The sequence below is a fragment of the Haemaphysalis longicornis genome, unplaced genomic scaffold (assembly GCF_048455015.1).
Source record: "Haemaphysalis longicornis isolate Haplotype H1 unplaced genomic scaffold, Haemaphysalis longicornis Haplotype H1 scaffold_3, whole genome shotgun sequence".
In the NCBI taxonomy this organism is placed as follows: Eukaryota; Metazoa; Arthropoda; class Arachnida; order Ixodida; family Ixodidae; genus Haemaphysalis; species Haemaphysalis longicornis.
This window is the reverse complement of record NW_027526335.1, coordinates 230,042,516-230,063,938: the sequence shown is the minus strand read 5'-3', so window position 1 is coordinate 230,063,938 and position 21,423 is coordinate 230,042,516. Positions and strand designations below refer to the sequence as shown.

Sequence of the window (21,423 nt, the reverse complement as noted above, 5' to 3'; positions counted from 1 at the left end):
CAGTGAAGGTTATACACCACCAGGTAACTGAAGTCGCAGCCGCCACGATATCCACCACCTCTACAAACGCTGCTGAGGAAATCGCCATCGCCCTAGCAGCCACAACAAACAGCGAATACGTCACAGTCATTACGGACTACTACAACTGAGACCGTCGCTGGGCTTCGTCTCATCACTCCTCGACTGTGCGGCGAAGCCACTACGTGCGCCTTTCGGGCAGGCCCTACCGTGTCGGTGACTCATGTTTTTACGTCTCGACAAAGCCTGGGTCAGACGCTTCGATTTCGGCGCGTTTCAAACGTCCACGGTTGCCGGCCCGGTGAGGCACATCTCAACGAGCTTCAAGGACACAGAGGCCCCGAGATCGCAGCGGAGTCCTCCTCTCTCCCCTCTCCCGGACTCAACGTGCGCCGATGCTACCGACTGCTCACGAACTCTGGAAAGAGCGTTGTGTGTGTCTGTGACGTTCGTGGCGTGTGCACAATTCTGGGGGGAACGCTGTTTTGACCCTTGCCGCTTTTAGGTATAAATAGAGCCAGCCCAAGCGCTTTTTTCCATTCCTGTTTGAGCAGTGAATCTATGCTGTCAGTCTGCTCGTGTCCTGTACCGTTACCTCGCCAGTCGGGGCATTGTTCTTTGGCTTCGGCTCACCTCTCGCTATGAAGTAAACAGCTACGTTAGCCTACGGCTTCTGGACTTCTTCACGGCTGCAACAGCGGCTATCCGCTCGATTTACACCACGTTACCCCACGTATGTCACAGGCGATGGAGCTCGGCTCGGGTGCGCCCTCATGGTTGCAACAGGGCTCGCAAGTAGCATGCCGCAAGTACCAGCTCGGCCGCATATCACCCGTCGCCCTCAAGGTCCTGAGTGCCATCCCGCAGCTTCCCGACATCCATATCGTTTGGGCCCCTGGACACGAGTCTCTCGATTGAAATGAGAAGGCACACGCCGCTGCCCGAGTGCACACCCTACGGGCCATTTCCGAAGAGAGCCAAGACACGGAGAATGCCTCCCACACACTGAATGACTACGCGGACATTCTCACTTACTTCAGACATGAGCGTCAGCGGTTCCCTCCACCGAACTCCCACATTTCCAGAGCCGAAGGGACCACACTCCGCAGGCTACAGGCCAACTGCCACCCGCACTTTTCCCTCCTCCACCATATCTACGCCACCAAGTCTTATAGTACCTGCCACTTCTGCTCCAAGCCAGGCGCCCTGTACCATCTGTTCTGGGAGTGCCAACAATCCCCAACTCTCACACCCAATCCCCGTCACACGTGCGAACAGTGGGTGGACCGGCTGTCCAGCTCGGACCTCTCGACCCAGCGCATGCTGATAGAGAGGGCACGCGCAACCAGCAAGGACCAGGGCATCCGGGACTAGCTTACGTCCCCCACCGGGGGTGCTCTCACCATCCTGCACCATTAAGCTCCAAATTAAAGGTGTTTATTCTCTCTCTCTCTCTCTCCGTCAGTCCATTTGTCTGAGGGTGGTACGGCGTAGCATGGCGAAATTGTACGGAACAAAGGCAAAGCAACTGTTCAACGACGGTTGCAGTGAACTGACGTCCATGGTCACTCATTATGACTTGGGGTGGTCCATGGCGTAGCAAAACGTAACGAAGCAGAAAAAAGGTTATCTCTGTAGCAGTGGCAGACGGCAGGGCAGCTGTCTCAGCATAGCGAGAGAGGTAATCTACGCATACAATTATTCAGCGATTTCCCGGCGATTAACGGGAAAAAGGCCCTAACAAGTCAATCCCAACTTGGAAAGGACAACTTGGGTGAACAGCTTGGAGTCTCCCTGCTGGAACAGTTGTTTGATTTTTGCACCGTTGGCATTGGGTACAATTGGCGACATAGCCCTTCTGCATGTTCGGCCTAAAACCGTTGTTGAGCGCGGTGAAGAGTGCGCGCGAGCCTCATGTGGCCGGATGTGACGTCGTGATGCACAAAACTTATGGCAGCGCTACGAAGCCTTTGTGGCACAACAAGGGGAGATCCGACAGCCGAATAGTTTTTGTTGTAAAGTATTTCGTTTCCGACGCAAAAACGGCTACTAGGTTTCGATTCATCGGCTAAAGTCGAGACTTTTGTCTTTGCACTGCTCCCTTTTAAAAATAGCCGGTTCAGGGAAGGATGTCGATGTGGAGGCGAGATACTGATCAAAGTAGTCTTCGACAGAGGCCTTTGATTCCGGTGGCAGCCGGGATAGGCAGTCAGCGTCGGCATGCTTGCGGCCACTTTTGTATGATACGGTAAAATCGTACTCCTGCAGACCAGCGTGCCAGCCGCCCACAAGGATCACGAAGGTTGACGAGCCAGCAGAGTGAGTGGTGGTGCGTTGCGATGGTAAAAATATGCCCAGAAAGATAGGAGCGAAATCGCTCTGTGGCTGCCAGACTGCCAGACACTGCCAGACACTCTCTGCTGCCAGACACTCTCTCTCCGTGACAGTATAATTCCGGTCCGACTCGGCTGGCGTAAGCAATAAAATGCTCACCGTCACTGTGTCGCTGAATAAGCACGGCTCCCACTCCAACCCCGCTGGCATCGGTGTGCACTTCAGTAGGCGCCTGAGGGTCAAAATGGCCATGAATAGCGCCGGACGTCAGAAGATGTTTTAAGTGACTAAAAGCGGCGGCACAGTCGGTACTCTATTTAAAGGGAACATTTTTCTGCAGAAGACATGTCAGAAGATGGGCTATGGCAGCAAAGCCAGGGATAAAACTACGGAAATAGGAGCAAAGTGCCAAGAAGCTGCGAAGTTCCTTTGCAGAGGTGGGCTCTTTAAAGCAGCTAACGACTTGTATTTTTTGTGGATCCGGTCTGACGCCTTGTTTGTCGACAACGAAGCCTAAGACAAGATTTTGCCGCTGTCCGAATCCACATTTTTTTTTTAGTTCAAGACGAGACCAGCCTTTTCTAAATAGTCCAAAACAGTGGCCAAGCGCGTGCTGTGTTCACAAAATGTGCCACCAAAAATGACGATATCGTCAGGGTAGCACATGCACACTTCCTACTTGAGGCCCGAAGTACCGCATCTATGAAACGCTCAAACGGGGCGGGAGCGTTACAGAGTCCAAACGGCATAACATTAAATTCAAATAGTCCATCAGGTGTGATAAACGCTGTTTTCTCTTTATGGTCGGGGTTCACAGGAATTTGCCAGGAGCCTGATCGCAAGTCATCTGAAGAGAAGTACGAAGCCGAATGAAGACAATCAATTGCGTCATCTATGCGAGGAAGGGGGTAGACGTCTTTTTTAGCAATTTCGTTAAGTCGCCGATAGTCAACGCAGAAGCGCCATGACGCGTCTTTCTTTCAGACTAATATCACCGGCGCTGCCCAGGGATTTGAAGACTCTCGAATCACGCCATTCTGCAACATGTCTCGCAATTGTTCACTGATAGTCCAGAGCTCGGGTGGTGAAACGCCAAACGGCTTTTGCCGTACGGGCTGGGCTTCCCCAGTATGGTTTTATTGGTGGGTCCATGTGGGTGGTATTGACGAGCATTGATGAGTTCGCCCGAAGCGAAATACGCGTGAGTATCGTGGAAGCACGGCTACCAGCACGCGACGTTTTTCTGGTTCAAGGGATTCGTCGATCATGCTGTGAAATTTGGAAGGGTCCACCGGGCAGGGATCAGTGGACGGATTTGTGGCTTCTGACAAAACTGCTATTGAAGTTGAAGCACATTCGATCACTTCGGCAAGTTTCAGCCCGCGTGGAAGTACAGTTGGTTCGGCAGAAGAGTTGATGGACCACTCGGAGGTTTGTCCCTGGAGGCACCAATACCTTTTTAAATGCAGAGCATTTCAGTAACTCACGATGTCACCCGCGTTGACGTCCGTAGTCCGCACCGCACCCCTCCCTACTATATAAAAAAAATACTATCCGGCGCCAGGTTTCGATCCCACGACTCTGCGGGCGGAACGCAAGGTTCATGGTGCTCTACCCACTGCGCCACAAAGCCGACACAGAATGGAAGGTTACGAACACGCCTTATATCCTTGACTCATTCAACCGTCGGCCGCAGGTGCGCCTTCTCCCCCGCGTCCTCCTTGCCTTCTCTCCGCTCGCAACGCCCTCTCTCGCCGCGTTCGGTTCGGGCGCACAACAGGTGGGGACATGCGCAACACCCTCTCTCGCCGCCTTGGGTTCGCGCTGAGCAACAGCCGGTTCGCGCGCAAGAACAGGTGGGGGCGCTCGCATCGTGCTCTCTCGCCGCGGTCGGTTCGCGCTTAATAAACCACATATGCCATTCGCGCAAGCTCCGGTCGCTAACATCTGTGGCGTGATCGTGACGTCAACATCACGCGTTCGTGTGGTGGCGCGATTTCGGCGCTATAACACTCTCTCGCGAGGCGCATTGGATTGGATTCGATTGGCTTGGCTTGGCTTGGCTTGGCTTAGTTTGGATTAAAGTGGATTGTGTTGGATTGTGCTGCGTCATAGCCGCGCCACGTTGCGTCATAGCCGCTCCACGTTGCGTCATAGCCGCGGCAGGGGGTTCACGGCACGTTTCACGTTTCACCATCGACTTCATCGACAAAGTCTACGCTGGAAGACAACAATTACAACAACAACCAATACGTAATCCATACGATTTGCAGGCGCGCCCCCCGCGGAAATGCTCAGCATTTGATCGTGCCCCTCGCGAGGGGGATGTTTTTTTGGGTTCAGCGGGAGGTGAAGATTCGTAATCCACGACAGACGTCGCCAGAAGGCTTTGGGGACTCTGTACTGGGCGAAAACGTGGTCGGTCGTCTCTGGCTGCCCGCGGTAAGTACACCACCAGCCGCGCGTAATGCGCACTGGCTCACACGAAGAGAATTCATTCTTTGCACAGTTTAGTGGAATCGACTCCAGCAAAGCGTAAATTTATCCACATCAGTTCCCGTGCAAAGGACTGACACGAATGCGGCTGACCACGCCGGCATGATGGCGTCGCTCAACACGCACGCAGAGCGCGCGGGTGGTATCGCGGCAAGGATCCTCAACAAGGGCAGATAGTGCGGCCCCGTTCACATATATCTCCCCGTTACGACAGTCAACTGTGGCTTCAAAAAGACCAGACCGAAAATAACATGGCGAGCTCACCGTGGCAAGACTGCAATCTCCGCCAATGAATGTGTGGCCGCCAAACGAAACAGTCGCTGAGCAGATTCCAAGTGGGCACTGGGACCCACCGCCAACACCTCGAAATGTTAGAATTTTGTGCCAGTGAAACATTACTTTGAGACCGAGACGGGATTTAAACGCAATACTGATTACCGACCCTGTTGCCCCCGTATCGATCGAGTGCCATCGACTAACACTTCCACTGTGTTTTTGAGCATAGATACAGGCGAAGGCGGTTCAGAGTTGGGCTGTCCGGTAAGAGGCATTTTACGTAACAGTTGTGCCTCGGCCTCACCTCCATTGACCGCGCCGGCCAGTTTTCCGGCGGCGGTGACCGACGCCGCGGTGATGGTGAACGCTGGTGACGTGAAGCGGGTGGGGTTAGGCTGCGGTCACAAGCCGGTGAATCACGGCACGATGGTGCCTCGGAGAACAAAGCTGGTGGCAGGCGAGTGTCGTAGCGGGCATTTTGAGCGTTCGGACGGTTCCACATGGGAGCTTGCTGGTATCGTGGCGCTTGGCGGCGACGGCGGCAGTTGCAAGAAATGTGGCCCTCAAAACCCCAAGTGTAGCAGACGGGAAGGTCACGCTCACGGGGAGGGAAGGATCTCGTAGACGCCACCAAAACCGCGATCATAAGCTGGACGCTGAGGACGCTGGTCGCAAGTTCGACGTTGACGGCGCTGAGAGAACCGTTGGACATCGTGACTGTAGCGTGGTGAGTCCCAATTGTCGAGGCGCGGCGGGCTTTCATTGCGAGGCGTAAAGTTCGGATCACGGGTCTGAGCACTCGAGGGCGAGAGGCTATTGGCCTGTACATCTTGCAGCACGTAAACTCCGTAGACGTGCAAGCCGTCGGTATAGCGCCGAGGCTGTTGGTGTCGCAGCAATTCCTCGCGGACGATGCACCGGATAGTTTCAGTGAAGTCCGGTGGTGTGTTCACATAAACGCTTGCCACAGTAGTTACATTAGCCAAGCGACCGAACTTTGGTGTAATACCACGCTTCTTCAAAGCCTGGAAAGTACGACAATGGTGGACAACATCTGACGCCGATTACAACTTTTCACGTCCTATTAAAAAGTTGTAGACGTTTTCAGCGATACCATTTAATACGTGACCCACTTTATCATCCTCAGGCATTTGCGGGTCGACGAGTCTGCAAAGCTTTAACACCTCTTCGATGTAGGTGGTGCACGTCTCGTCTCGTCGGTTAGCCCGCTTCTTCTTCCCGATGGAATCGCCAAAGCGTGATGAAATATCTTCGACGAAACGGTCCCAGGTTGTAAGCTTGCTTTCATTGTTCTCAAACCAGGTCCGGGCAGTCTCCCCTAGAGAGAACACAACGTTAGAGAGTTCTGCAGCGGCATCCCAGCGGTTGTACCGGCTCACCGGTCAATAATGCGTCAGCCATCCCTTAGCGTCTCCATGGGCGTTCCCATTGAACATTCGGGGATCTCGCGGTGGATGCCAGCCAGGCGTGGGGGCTGGCACAGTGTTCCCACCTTGAGGCATCGACGGAAACTGCGGTGGCAGACCCGCGATACGTCGGCTACGGCGGAAATCCTGGAGGTCCGGCGTGGCGTACCCCGCACCACCACCAAACTGTTACGAGGTGGGTTTATTTTCAGTGCGGTTGGAAGGTGTAGCACGAGCGTAGATGGTACAGCGGTCGGGGATGATGGTGCCAAGACGAAGCGCAATCTATTTCTCTTCTTCCGTTCAGCTTGTTCAGATGGTTGACCGTTGAAATGTCATGGGCGCATGGGCGAATATAGGGCGCTTAAGGTGTGCGTAACACTATATACGAAACCATTGATGCCCAATGTTAAGCGTCGTTTTATAAACAATCTACCAGCGAAAATCACGTCTGTACGTGCACTGCACGAAAAAATAGCGTTCATGCGCTGTAAACGTATATGTTGCCGGTACACGTTGCCGATACATAAACGTAAACGTTGCCGGTACACGCATAAGCCAACAAGCGGACTCTGCTTCCGAATTTCCTTTGTTCGTTGTCGCCCACCCCACCCCCCTTACTCATCCCCATACACACACCCACACGCGCACGCCATTCGACCAGCGGCGCTAATGCGCCTCCGCGATCACTAGCTGCACTTCGATGAGTGGCGTCTTGCTACTTGACTTGCATTTATTCTGAAAATACTGTAGCATACTGGTACCTCTGCAGCATTATCAGCTCTAGTAGGGCTTGATTTTAGCGTGTGCGTTGCGCATTCTGCTACAATATTACGGCCACCAGTCGGACAAGGCAGTTACGTTGTAGTTACGTTACTTTAGGTACCAATCACCAAACGTTTGTGATAATGAATCGTTGGCCTGTTTCAGCATTTCTAGATTTAAGCATTTACCGCGCTAGTCGGACAGAGGCCGTATATTTACTCTTCGCTCCTAATTTTTTTAGTATCATCATTATATATATCACCGACTATCACTGCAGCACACTTGAGGTTCAGTGACAACAAGTGTTGGCCAGGTTATAATATGCAGCCACACGGAATCTTGGGCAAAAAATTAGGCCCCCGCAGTCAACACAAATTATGGTACGGCGGTGGTTCGGAGCAGTGATTTTTCATTGCAGACAAATATTATCTTATCGTGGCATGTATACTTGAGAAATAAGTAATGTGGTGGTCTTGGTTCTTTTCCTCTGTAGGAATACTGTTTACCTATTAGCCGGGAGAAAACTTCTATCAGGATCGGCCCCTTGTTTTAGTTTCGCCGAAAATTGGGTTTTTGAACACTGTTCTAAGCCCGTGGGGGAAGAAAGCCGACGCGTTTAACAAAACGGGTATTTCCTGAACAAATGTGGCTTTGTTTCTGGAACGAAACGAAACATCCCGGGCCAAAGTACAGCAGTATTCCCCATCATTCCTAAATCTAGCATATGATGTGAACATTCATGCCCGTCGCAACCAAAAGAAAAAAGAAAAAAAAATAGTAAAAACGCATTGGAACATTTTACAAAGTATGTAACGTAGTGTAGTATATTCTCTAGATTTTTCTCTTTCCCGGTCATGGCGTTCTTTGACTGCTTGAATTACGTCATTATACAGCGGTGTAGCGGCTATTGGCCGGCTTTCGTTCAGTTGCACCAATGAACGCATTCGATAACCGCTTTAAAAAGAACGCCACAAAAGCAAAGCGGAAAAGGGAAGGGGTATTTGCTGCGACGAGAAAATCACGCAGTGGCGCTTCCGTGCTGGCGTGAACGGTATAGCCAATGAATAGCAAAAACAGCGCAAAGGACGGGAGAAGGAAGAACAACAGGACGAAGCGCTGACTAACCACCAACTGCTTCATTTCTGTGAATGGTTTATAAAGGCATCAAGAAAGGGAGGCGGAGGTGGGAACAGAAATAAACAAAGCTTGCAAACTTTACAAGGCGAGAGCATCGGACAGAAATGTTATTTCTTTTGATAGTAGGGCCCATGACAGAGCGCTCTTACAGGTGTCACCACGTCCATACTACATGCGGTGCGCCTCGCAAATTTCGCGAGTACGTTGGTCCCTGTATCTTTTGATGATTTGACACTTCTTGAACGAAGGTCCCGTTGTTCCTGTTGCCCTGTTTTTCTTCCTTGTCCCGTCCTTTGCGCTGTTTTTGCTCTTCTTGAATATTTACCAACTGGCCCAAATTTTTACCTTGTTGAGAACTATAGCTGCCGCAGTGCTTCCAGACGCAAAGGAAATAGTGAAATCGTTTGTCGGAAGTGTAACACAAAAGTATTCGCCCATGCGCTGCTGATAGTGCGTGCTCAAAGTCATTTACCCTTTTTACGTACCACCCCACTCGGTCAACCAAAACAATGCGCTCTTGGTCATGAAGTGTGGAATGAGATGTTTCCTCACTGAATGAGGAATGGTCCACCCCGACGTGGTGAACCTTTTGGCTATTTTAAGGGTCCATTAGGTGTATATGTCTCGCTGTTACATAAAATGTAGGTCGAGGTTAGCTCCTGTTCTTGTCTGTCACGTCTTTCGCCTAGTTTCTCCGTGCTTAATCATATCTGATGATGTGATGATGGGGTACCGACCTAGCTTGTACCTATAGACCCGGCATATGACGGTACATAAGTAAATAGGGTTTAAAATAAGGTGAAAAATGAGGTTTAACAAAGTGAAGTTCTGGTGGTATCACTGCCGGCGCCTGTAACGAGAAAACGCTCTGCAGAAAGCCAACTTTTTCTGACGATGAATAGGAATGATCGTGCGTGAAGTCAAAGAAAAAACGCTTGCGGTGACAACCCAGGTCCCACGCCTCATGAAGCTGGCCTCTATCCGATTGCTTCATTTCGACATGGTCTTTTTTTGATTAATGCATCGAAAATTTAGGCACACTCACCGTCACACATAACGAATAAAATACAATACGAAGGCAAGCAGGCATCACTGGAGAATCACAAAGTCGAACTGTGTTTTGCGTCCATCAAAGGTCAGGCAAGCAGGTAGAGGCATCCAAAAGATTCAACCAGTCCGGTGGATCATTCTGCGCCCCACGAACACTCCGCACCAACGCAGCCAGCTCACGAAAAATAGACTTAGTTGGCCTGGAGGGTTCCCCATGCCGGTCAGTCATGCGGCTCTGCTACAAGACGTGTAAAACGAGCATTACAAAAACGTCATAAGGTACCCAATTAACATCATGAATCGGCAGGAACCGCATGGAATAAGCAGTAATTTCAGTTCCCTTCTTGAGAGCCCGCTGCAAAATGTCCCAGAAGAACACAGTGCCACGGCACAACACAAAACAGCGATCAATTGTATCTCGTTGATCGCATAGACGACAATTGTCCAACCGAGAATGGGCATTCCCTTTTCGCGGAGCCATGTCTTAAGTGGGAGTGTGGAAGAATGAAGCTTGAAGGAAACCGTTTTTGCATTAGGCGGAACGCACATACTCATTACACGTTTTAAAACATTGCTTTTCTGTGGTCGAAGCAGTTGGGAAAACTCAAACGACAGCCAAGTAATCCGTCTGGAGAGAGCTTCGCGTTCCAGCATTGTCGTGGTTAGATGGAGGGTGCGAGATTTTTTAACCGAGTTGTTCCAGAGACACAGGCTGCTGTAGAGTCCATGTGTCTGAAATATCCCTGATTTGGTTGAAATGCCACGTGAGTACCTAGGATCTAACATCTCTAACATCTTGCGCAAAGACGTTTTCTGGCGAGAGATGGTGATAAAACGGCTAGACATTCCACCCTTGTTGACCGAGATGCTATTTTCTTCTGCAGGTGTACAACGGCAGTGCGGAGAACCCCTATACGAATCCAGGAGCACCAGTGCACATAATCACAGGATCGGCGGTGAGAGGCTTTCCTATTGTGAAGGCTTTCCCTCAATCGACGGGGCACATTTGATCCAGCGGACGTAACCTTTAGATGACTAAAGCTGGAAAATAATCATTGCCGAATATGTGCCCGCCGCACATTGCAACGAACGGACGAATGAATGCTTTTTTTCCCTCTGGCTTCTGGAATATTAATTTGTTATTTGAAAGAGGAGATGAAACACAAAACTTGGCCGTGCATCTGCTCCTTTCGTTGAAATGTCGACAAAAGACGATAGTCTTTCGTCAACATTTGCCGCGTAAAGGCATGCTTTCGCTTGCCCACTCACCTCTCATGCTGTTCCTCTCCCGTCGCGCTCCTGCTAAGGCAACCACGCTAGAGGTTAGCTCAAGTCAAAGCCTCGATGCCAGCGCTGCCGTACGGTGGATACGCGCGTGCATCGAGGCGCCCTACTTTAGCGTTTATAGAACCACGTTGCCCTACTTCATGTGCGCCTGTCCTCAAGACCCCTTTCCACCCATAGTTAATCAAGAGCAGTGGGAGGGAGCGCTGGCCAGCTCGGACTTAAGAGGTCCACATACTTCTGGCCACCCGTGCTGCCAACGCCGTTGCCGGCCTCACATCGGCGGACAGACCGATTACTTAAACCAGCCTAAGGCTCACAAAGCGATTGCTCCTCCTCCACGTGCGTTCCAAGCAGAACGTGGAACCTATCTAGTGGAACGTTTCGTAACTGTTTCTGTTTGATTTCTTAAAATGCCTCTAGAAACTTTACTGGCGCGGGAGACAGCAGTCGACAGAGTAAATGCAGTTATGTAGTATTTCATTTGCTATCGCAGAAATCAAGCATCCATGACTTCGTTATAAAAAACACTGTAAATATCACTTGTGTGTTGGTTTTCTGCCTCATACTTGCGTAATGTTTTGTTCTTGTTCAACAATGTCGACAAGTATGAACAATGCCACCGTAATGAAATGTTTAGATTTGGAGGTGTATATAAACACCTATTGTCGAGGTTCAGTTTCAGTTTGGCCGGATGGGTGAATAGAGTTACAGACCAAAATTTTCTCGTTCAGGTAGCCCATGAAATGCTACCCTTTTTAAAAGCCCGATTAACAAAGCGCGGGCGCTGGCCTCGGACTGACCACGCAATAAAATAATGTTTTGCAATATTTCCGGACCGACTTTATAAATTCAAAAAAAAAAAAATTCGAAGCATTAAACGCAAGTATCTTTTTTGTCTCAAAGCTATTGGGAAGTTTCTGTACCACGTTGAGGATAAATTTGGGCGATCTTTACTACATGTAAAAAGTTGCGTGCCATACAAACTCATGTGAATAACATGGTCTCGTACGACTCTAAGCTTGGGCTCGACAATTTGCGTGAATTGCATTTGTTGTGCTTCGTAAAAGCAATAATCACCATAAGCTTTATTATGGACGCTCTTCTAACCACTCCGCCACATCGTCATCCGAATGTATTCTTAAAATCTGTAACCATGCTATACTATTAATGGTGTTTATAGCATGATTTTACAAAAGTAAAGTCTTTAGACATATCGTTGTCAGTATTATGACAGAAAATAGATTGATGAAAAGTTGTTTTCCTCTCAGGGGCAGCCTTATAGGGAGGGGAGTAATGCACTTAGCGTGGTACTAATGCTTGTTGATAATGGCGATAATGCTCGTAGCTCCGTGCAAGCTATTGCGTACAGGTATTGCCTACAGTTGTGCGTGGCTGCCACTGAGGGGGAGAGCGGGTGCTAGAAAGCAGAAGTGCACGCCTCTTATTTCTGCCTCCTCTGCAGGGGTGCCAGGAAAAGCTGGACCCATTTGTCAAGAACCCTTCTAACTGGAGTGCGGTGCGCTACTCGGACTACGGCTACACGCTCATGACGCTGCACAACAAGACGCACCTCACTCTGCAGCAGTTCTCGATGGAAAACGTGAGTCGCTGAAAGACCCTGCGGTAAAGATGGGCCCGGACCTTCAATGCTCTTCTGGCCTAAGGGTACCTGGAAGCAAAACTGCTGTATTCCGCAAATCACTGCGGCATCTAGGTTTAAAATTCTTTGAAATTCTAGATTTAAAATTCGAGCAGCTAGTTCTGGCCGAGGTGTTTAGCTCGCTTTGGCTGTATTCACATGGCTCGGTATTTATTTATTTATTTATTTATTTATTTATTTATTTATTTATTTATTTATTTATTTATTTATTTATTTATTTATTTATTTATTTATTTATTTATTTATTTATTTATTTATTTATTTATTTATTTATTTATTCATACTGTTAGCCCAGGGGCCGGTACAGGGTGGACGTACAACAGAGAACATGGAGGCAGTAACTGCCGCCTCAGACACGAGTGCAACGCAGGATGTGTGCGGCACAGTATGCGGTACAGTATGCGGCACAAGCTGCATTGTGCACAGGTTCAAAATGCAAAGGTACAAAGTACAAGGGTACACATTAATAAGCAACTTTTACACAAGCGCAATTCAGCCAAACTGGATACAACACATATCTTCCGTATGGGCGCGGACCCCACTATAGGGCCAAATCATCAAGAAGAGACAGCACTATCGCCTTCTATGTAGTGTAACAAGGATTTTTCAAAGTGCGCTAAGGAGTCTGATTTCGTTGTTTCTGGCGGCAAATCGTTCCAGTCTTCAATTGTTTTGGGAAGGAAAGAGTGTTTAAATGTATTTAAACGAGTCATTATAGGCATTAATTGGTTAGGGTGACTACTTCTAAGTGTACGAGACAGCTGAGGTTTCAAATGTTGCTCTGTGTTAAAGTAGTTACGGTGCATTAAGTAAAGAAACTTTAATCTCGCTAAGTGTACGAGACAACTTCTAAGTGTACGAGACAGTCGAGGGTTCAAATATTGCTCTGTGTTAGAGTAGTTACGGTGCATTAAGTAAAGAAACTTTAATCTCTCTGCTCGGCGCCGTGTTGCGAGAGGTGGCAGGTTTAGTTTATTTAGCATGGCAGTAACCGAATCTGTTTACCTGTAGTTGGACAGAATAAACCTTGCGGCCCTCCTTTGAATTTTTTCATTTTTGTCACTTTGGTATTTCTTCGAAGGGTCCCATGCGATGCAGGCGTATTCTAATAGTGGACGGACAGTGGTTGTGTAGGCTGTCAATTTGGCTTTCGTAGTTGCTAGTTTGAGGTTACTTCTCAAGAACCACAATTTATGTTCAGCTGCACAACATAATTTATTTATATGCGTTTTCCAATTTAAATCTTCAGAGATTGTGACCCACAGATACTTAAAGCGAGTGACACGTTTTAAATCCTTTTCAACGAGCTCGTAATTGAAGGAGAGGACATTCTTAGTTTTGTTTGTTATTCTAGGGAATACTGCTTTGTCATAACTAATTTTCATATCTCATTTCGTGCACCATTCATGGATTGTTTGCAATGCTGAAATAAAAGTTACTTGGTCACTGTGACTGGATATTTTAGAATAAATTAAGCAATCGTCCGCAAACAGACGAACTGTGAGATTTTTGTCAATGCTATCTGCAAGACCATTGATATATCACAAAAATGAAACAGGGCCGAGGACACTCCCCTGTGGTATCCAGGACTTGACCTCTAAATGAGTTGATTTCACTCCCTTAATCTCGACATATTTCGATCTGTTCGTGAGATATGATTTAATCCAGTTAACAAGGTTCTTATTAACTCCAAAGTGAGTAAGTTTAATTACAAGTTTAGCGTGAGGTACGGGATCAAACGCCTTCGATAAATCCAAACAAACTGCGTCTATTTGACATGAATAGTTTTATGCGCTAGCGAAATCATGAATTGCCTGGAATAGCTGCGTTACTGTTGACAGTTTGCGTCTCAAGCCGTGCTGGTTTGGAAAAATTACCTCAGAACTTTCGAGGTAGGTAAAAAGACTTCTAGATAGTATATGTTCCAATATTTTAGAACAGGTCCAGGTATTTGAAATAGGTCTGTAGTTTTCAATATCATATTTGTTCCCACTTTGGTATACAGGTGTAACTTTTGCAGTTAGCCAGTCATCAGGAGTTGGCTTTGATTTAATGACTGGGTGAAAATTATCACTAAGTACTCTGCATACCGCTTCAAAAATTCGTTCGGAATACCATCTGGTCCAGGGGACTTCTTTACATCGAGGTCCAATGGAAGCGAAAATATTCCTTGTTCTTGTGATAAGACAATGTCCGGCATGTCAGGTGGTTCGTAAGCTGGTTGTGGGAGAAGCGTGTACGGAGGATTTTTCGCAACGAGTAAACACAGAGTGGAAGTATTCGTTAAATCATCGAGTTATCTCCGATTCGTCAGTTGTAATATGTCCATCGACTGAAATATATTGGATCGTTCTTTGCGACGGGGAAAGGTGACGCCAAATCGCTGTGAGCAGTTAATCATAAACTGGGTCAGAGTTTCTGAGTAATATTTTTTCTTAGCTGCTGACAATTAATGCTTGAGGGTACGTGAAAGATCCCTAAGATCAGACCTATTGCTTGCCTTGTTTTTCCTCATGCGTTTTATTTTACGTTTTAAATGAATAATGTCTCTATTATCCCAGGGACTGTATTTCCTAATCGGTTTTACTCGTTCAGGAAAAAGTGATGCAAACAATGGTTTATAATATACCCTGAAACTGTGCACGCGGGAGATGCGAACGCTGGCTATATACTACGAGCAGTCAGCACGCCTAAGAATGCAGCATTTAGGGTGAATATGGCCCAACTTAGCAGCAGTAAGGGCACCTTATTAAACATGTAGACGCAGTGATCTTGGCCTAGTTGTGTCAACCATTGCTTTAATTTTGTCACCGGCGGGATTCGAGCCGGTGTCCGTTAGATCAACGGAGTTGGAGTGAGTCGTCTTACCCACTCGGCTACGACCATGAGTTACTACCTGTGAGTCAAACGGCTTACTCACTCCGCTGTGGCTGTGGGGAGAGAAATCATGCCACCTTCTCGACAGAGAACACGTGACAGGGTACACGTGGCAGCTGCGGGCGCCTAGTTTAAGTGTGCGCGTTCCGTTCGTTCGCTTTGCTTCTTCGATTTGCTTCTTCTTCGCCGTTACAGCAACAAACTATTTAATGTGGGCTGCCCACATAAAAAAGTTATCTCTCCCTCTCGAATTATTCGCGAGAACGGCGAGGTAGGATTCCTTTGCACGCCGAGGCACCTAGATAAAGAAACGTAGCTCTGGAGGCCTTTTGCTCCACGCACACCTTGGATTGCACGGGCTTTGACAAATTCAGAGAAATTAGCGACCGCTTTACATAACGGCGGTTTCCTCGCACGCGCTTTTTTCCGCACCAGTAGGATTTCGCACGTGCTGATCAGCACGGCTTTTCGGTAGAGCCGCTCAGATAGATGATAACCCATGTAAATAGAGAGAGAGAGCAGATAAATTACTCCGGTCCGGCAACATCTCAATTGCTCTGTGGTCCCACGCCGGATTGCAGAAGATGAAAGGATTCAGATTTGCGCGGCGAAAGCCGCCGAAAAATCTCGACCCACGGGCGTTTTCGCTTTCGCCAAAGGTGACCACTTTCCCAAAATTTCCAAGGGTCATTATGCTGCCCTTCGTGTAAAAAGAACGCTTTGAAGACCACCCTTCCAAGAACTATGACTAACAAACAAGGAAAGAGGAAAAGCTAAACACCCCCTGTCTTTCGCCTGAATTCTTGTGCTGTTGTGTTGTCCCATATAAGCAATGCTAAAAACGCACGTCGTACAACCGGAGAATCTGTCGCTGGTTCCAAATTCTTAAAGGGACACTGAAGGGATCTCTAAACATTGTAGGATTACTTGTGCAAATTGAAGCCTGGAGTCGCTAGGCCATATTTTGACCACTGTGGGTGCTTTTACGTGAGTTTATTTAGTAGTGTGTGTGAGAGAGACAGACAGAGAAAGGGAGGGAGAGAGAGAATGAAACTTTATTTCATTGCCAACTGAAGTTCTGAGGAAGCACCTCCGTACAGTTAGACGGCCCAGAGTTGATCCTCTGGGTTGGAGCTGCGTATTACCAGCTGCGTGTTACCAGAGTGCTTCAATGCTTTTGTGGTCACGAAACTCCCGCCCAAGCGTCGTTTTGGGACAAATGCTACCGCTCGAGGCACCACCGCAGATCGGAGGGCATCGGGTACCCGCCGCCGCTCTGTGGGTGCAGCCGCGCGAGGCAGAACCTGCTTCCGCCTTTGGCGGCACTTTCTCGATAGAAACGCGCTGTTGGCAATTCTTCCATCAATTGTCGCTACAAAATGAAGCCGGCAGGAAACTGTTACAATTGCAAACATTACGGGGAACGCCCATGAGTGGGATACTTTAGGGAAGTTGTGTACCGAGGTGGTGTAAATTTTTTCCTGAAATTTGACCGCGCTCCTCATAGCCTTGCTCAGCTGCAGCTTTAAGGGAACACCAGCTGAATATGCGTGGCAAAACGGGATCCCACCTTCCGCACCATTGCGTAGCTTGTGAAAGCAAGCCATGCGAGGCAGTTTTTGACTCAGACGAAGGTGCTGAGCAAAAGCCCAGAACAGGTGGCAAGAAAATTAACCGAGGCCTTCTTCCTTCGAAAGCATGGTGTGAACCATCCATATCTTTGTATGGAAAGGAGTATGCATTTTTAAACCGTTAGATCTTGTGATAAAGACGGTGACATGTATGTGCATGTGCTGGTGTGCCAGATTTTCCAATAAACTAGTTGTGAGTCTGCGCCCGTCCTGTCTCTTCTCGTCCTCAGTGGCTAAGGCGTTGCGCTGCTGAGCACGAGGTTGTGGGTTCGATTCCCGGCCGGGGTGGGTGCTTTTCTGATGCAGGCTAAAAGTAAAAATGTCCGTGTGTACGAGATTTCGGAGCACGTTTAGGATCCACAGGTGGTCGAAATTAATCCGGAGCCCTCCACTACTGCGCGCCTCATCGCCGGCGTTGCGCGGGCGCGTTATACCCTACAATCAATCAATCAATCAATCAATCAATCAATCAATCAATCAATCAATCAATCAATCAATCAATCAATCAATCAATCAATCAATCAATCAATCTTCCTCTTCTCTTCCTTGTCCCGTCCGTATGCGCTGTTTTAAGTATAAGTATTTAAGTCGTCGTCAGAAGGGTGAATAATCTGAAATGGAAGAAGATAGAATAGACGGGAAAAACGCATTTTTGTTTATTGTGAATTGATCGCGACCATTGTACATTCAAACCGATCCTTGTTGAATAGTTTTGTAGGTGGAGCTCGTGTTTGTTACTTGTCTGCAGGGAAGGCGATGATTGTGATGCCCTAATTTCTCTGCTATTGTTATTCAGTGCTTGTTTTTGCTCAATTTTTCAGGGCCGGAAACTGTTGGACGAGATAACAATAGTGAAGGACCGCCACGGACCCTACGACAGGGCTACCCGCTAGGATGCGCACATAAGAGCGCTCTATGACGTCGCACTACCAATCCCAGGGGCCCCTTTCTCTCCACGCAACGCGGCATCCACCGTGCAGTGCCGCTCCCCTCCCAAGGAGTGGTCCTGCAAGCGTCCTTCTCCGCGAGGCTTGTACTCGGCGGCGTCTCTGGAGTAGCAGTATTCGACGTTTATTGTTAAATTTTGCAATGAATAAATGACCTTGCTCGCCTATTGCGCGTTGGTTTGCGTGCTACTGCACTGCTGTTGTTGTTGGTAAACTTTATTTAAAGAAACAGAAATCCGAGGTTTATGAGTTCCTGTGCTCCCGTTTCCCCAGCACACTTTCCCCCAGCTCGCCTCGCTGGTTCTCTACAAACGCAATTCTACGTGTGATTGCCTACGAAAACACAGTTCGGCGCTCACAGGGACACGAATGAGGGCCGGACGGAAGCGCCTTATTTTCGCTCCTCACTCGTGCTTTGCGGTTTTTCTGTGGCGACGTGGGACTCATCGTAGGGCCATGGGCCGGCTTTAGCAGGACGCCAGGGCTCGAAGTACGCTGCTCGAGGCGAAGGCCAGATGTCCAAGGCGTGCGTGTTTCGAACAGGATTTGGTCGCGCGCCAAATGATGCGCATTTTCACCTCCTCGCCCTATGCAGTGTCTGCTAACCGGAGTATGAAAGCGTAACGCAAAACGCGAAAATGTGCAATCACGCTGTGACAGCACCGATAATAAAATGGCTCCTAATTAACAATAAATACGTAATTGAACAGCATTCTCCAAATACGGCAGTTGTACTCCTCCGCGCACCGCAGAGCACTATCTTTCGAAAAAATGGATGTCATTACGACCTGTTAGAACACGTTGTTTGAGCATTTTTCGTTCCATAACGATTTTTCTGCAAGGTTACTGCTTGAGTGATCATCTGCACCATGCTAGAAATACACTCCGCCATTTGTAAGCTGCTCCTGTGTTCAATAGTGGTTAGCCAGCAGGCTTGCCCAGCAAATTAAAGCCGGTTAGTCAGCCGCACCATGAAGGTGATGACCGCTTTCATGTGGACCAAGAGGGAAAGGAGTGGGAGGTTCCAGAAACGGATAATTCAGGAAAACAAAAATGTGATTTCAAGTAAAAACTGTTCTTTGCTATTGTAACGTTTTGTGTTTATGTAAAATGCTCGTATAGTCGTAGCGAGGCTTGGGCCTCAAAGCGTAAAGCCCATGTTTCAAATGGTTTCAACGACAATTTTAAATCCGTTTTTTGCTCATAACGACCCTGTTTGTAAAAATTTCACCGCAAATGCCTGATGTTTTTGTTAGCGTAGAAGCGATATTGAACATGCTTGTGAACTTCGATATTAGAAAATCTTGCGGAAAGGATAAGATCCCTAATGCGTTCTCAAAGAGGTACGCTCAATAGCTCAAGTAGCTCAAGAGGTACGCTCAAGTAGCTCTATGCTCTTTGCAACAATCGCTGCGTGAGGGCTAGGTTCTGGACGACTGGAGAACAGCCGGAGTCTAGCATATCCATAAATCAGGAAATAAGCAGAGTGTCAAAAATTATCGTCCTGTCTCGATGCCTTCAACCGTTTGTAAGCTCCTCGAACACATTATCCACAATACTGTTTCAAAATTTTTGGACGAACATAATACCTTAACCCAACATCAGCATGGCTTCAGGAAGAGATTTTCAACTGTGAGTCTGTGACACAATTGGCAGGAACAATACCAGACTTCGCTACTTCAATAAATAATAGAAAACAAAGAGGCGCCATTTAAATAAATTTTTCAAAAGGTTTTGACGAAGTTTCACACGATAAATTAGTACACAAATTAGAGAAAATAATCAGGAATAATACACTAACGGAATGCATATTTATTTATTTATTTATTTATTTATTGATACTGCGATCTTTTACAAGATCATAGCAGGGGTGGTACAAAACATGAACATCAGTGGTAACAGGCAAACAAACAATCAAAAACAAATGAAGTACAAACTTATGTAACTGATAGCTGCAGTGATTCTTCGAGACAAGAGAATCAACAAAAAGCAAGGTACAAACATAGATAACAATCATTTCTGCAGTGAATCTTCAAAAGCAGACAATGTACTTAGGGTAACAACATCGTTATGTAGATTATTCCAATCCACGATTGTCCTAGGAAAAAAAGAATATTTGAAACAATTGGTTCGTTGCATCAATGGAGAGATAGTAAGATTATGTCTCTGTCTTGTCGCGTAACCCGATGAAAAGTGAACGATATGTGATGTGTCAACTGCATAGTGACCTTTTATCAACTGGAAGAGAAATTTTAAGCGCAATATTCGATTTTGGTCCGGAATGTTTGGCAATTTGCTTTTCAAGAGAAGGTTTGTAATCGAAGTAGGACCGTACGAGTTATAAATGAACCTAACAACCTTTTTTTGCACCCTTTCAAGTTTTTGGATATCAGTCTGAGTGAACGGGTCCCATATGACCACAGCATACTCCAGCATAGGACGGATAATGGCATTGTAAGCGAGGAGACGAATAGTTGGTGTGGTTGATCTTAAAGAACGCCTTAGGAAAAAGAGTTTACGGAGAGATTTAGCTACTACAAAATCTATGTGTTTTGACCAGGATAGATTTTTTGTAATCCAGAGACCAAGGTACTTGTATTGAGTTACTTCTGACAGAATTGTATTGTTGGTGGAGTACTGGAACAAAAGAGGGTCTTTTTTAAGGGTAATTCTCATAAAGACTGTTTTAGCAAAATTAACAGGCATCTGCCATTTGTCACACCACGAAATTACTTTTAGAAAGTTCCGATTTAGTTTAATTTGATCGTCAACTGAGGTGATCTTTTCATATAAGACACAGTCATCGGCATACAACCTAATGTGAACAGAAAGGTCAGTGACGATATCATTTATATATAACAGAAAAAAAAAGAGGCCCAAGGACGGATCCCTGAGGAACGCCTGAGTTTACAGGAGCGTGTTTAGAAGATGTATTGTTTACCGTAACGAATTGACGCCTATTTGTTAGGTATGCTGTTATCCAGTCAAGGATCTTTTCATTTTGTAGAATACAAGTTAATTTGTGAAGTAATTTAGCATGCGAAACTTTATCGAAGGCTTTTTGAAAATCCATAAATATGGCATCCGTCTGCTTCCCTTCGTTAATTGCTTGAGCAAAGTCATGCGTAATTTCCACTAATTGAGTATTCGTTGAAAAGCCCCGCCTGAACCCATGTTGAACATTTGTTAATACTTTATGAGAATTAAGGAAGCTAATTATATGTTTATGAATAATGTGTTCTAGAATTTTACATGATGTTGATATAAGGGAAATCGGTCGGTAATTCGGAATAGATGACTTGTCTCCCGCTTTGTGTAAAGGCTTAATTTTGGCGATCCTCCAGTCATCTGGCAGTTGGCCCTCATTCAACGAACGGGTATACAAAATAAACAAATAGCGAGAACACCATTCTGCGTAGCGCTTCAAGAAGGCATTTGGAATGCCATCTGGCCCGGTTGATTTTTTAACATCCAGATTCAGCAGTAAGTTTAAAATGCCGTTCTCGGAAATGACTAAG

At 47.2% G+C, this 21,423-nt stretch overlaps 1 protein-coding gene across 1 annotated transcript; it reads left to right on the top strand.

Moving 5' to 3' along the window:
• The first annotated feature begins 765 nt into the window (after positions 1-765).
• Positions 766-18,072, top strand: LOC144175754 (acid phosphatase type 7-like). The gene is made up of 5 exons (XM_077704774.1): positions 766-903; positions 4,696-4,794; positions 10,388-10,459; positions 12,253-12,390; positions 17,780-18,072. The coding sequence occupies exons 1-5, from the start codon at positions 766-768 to the stop codon at positions 17,849-17,851; spliced, it is 519 nt and encodes a 172-aa protein (XP_077560900.1). The 3' UTR covers positions 17,852-18,072.
• Positions 18,073-21,423: the final 3,351 nt, after the last annotated feature.

Coding starts and splice junctions, on each gene's coding strand:
- LOC144175754 (XM_077704774.1), top strand. CDS start 766: ATGGAGCTCGGCTCGGGTGCGCCCTCATGGTTGCAACAGGGCTCGCAA. Junction 4,795..10,387: donor GTCGTCTCTGGCTGCCCGCG/GTAAGTACACCA, acceptor TTTCTTCTGCAG/GTGTACAACGGCAGTGCGGA. Junction 12,391..17,779: donor AGCAGTTCTCGATGGAAAAC/GTGAGTCGCTGA, acceptor TCAATTTTTCAG/GGCCGGAAACTGTTGGACGA.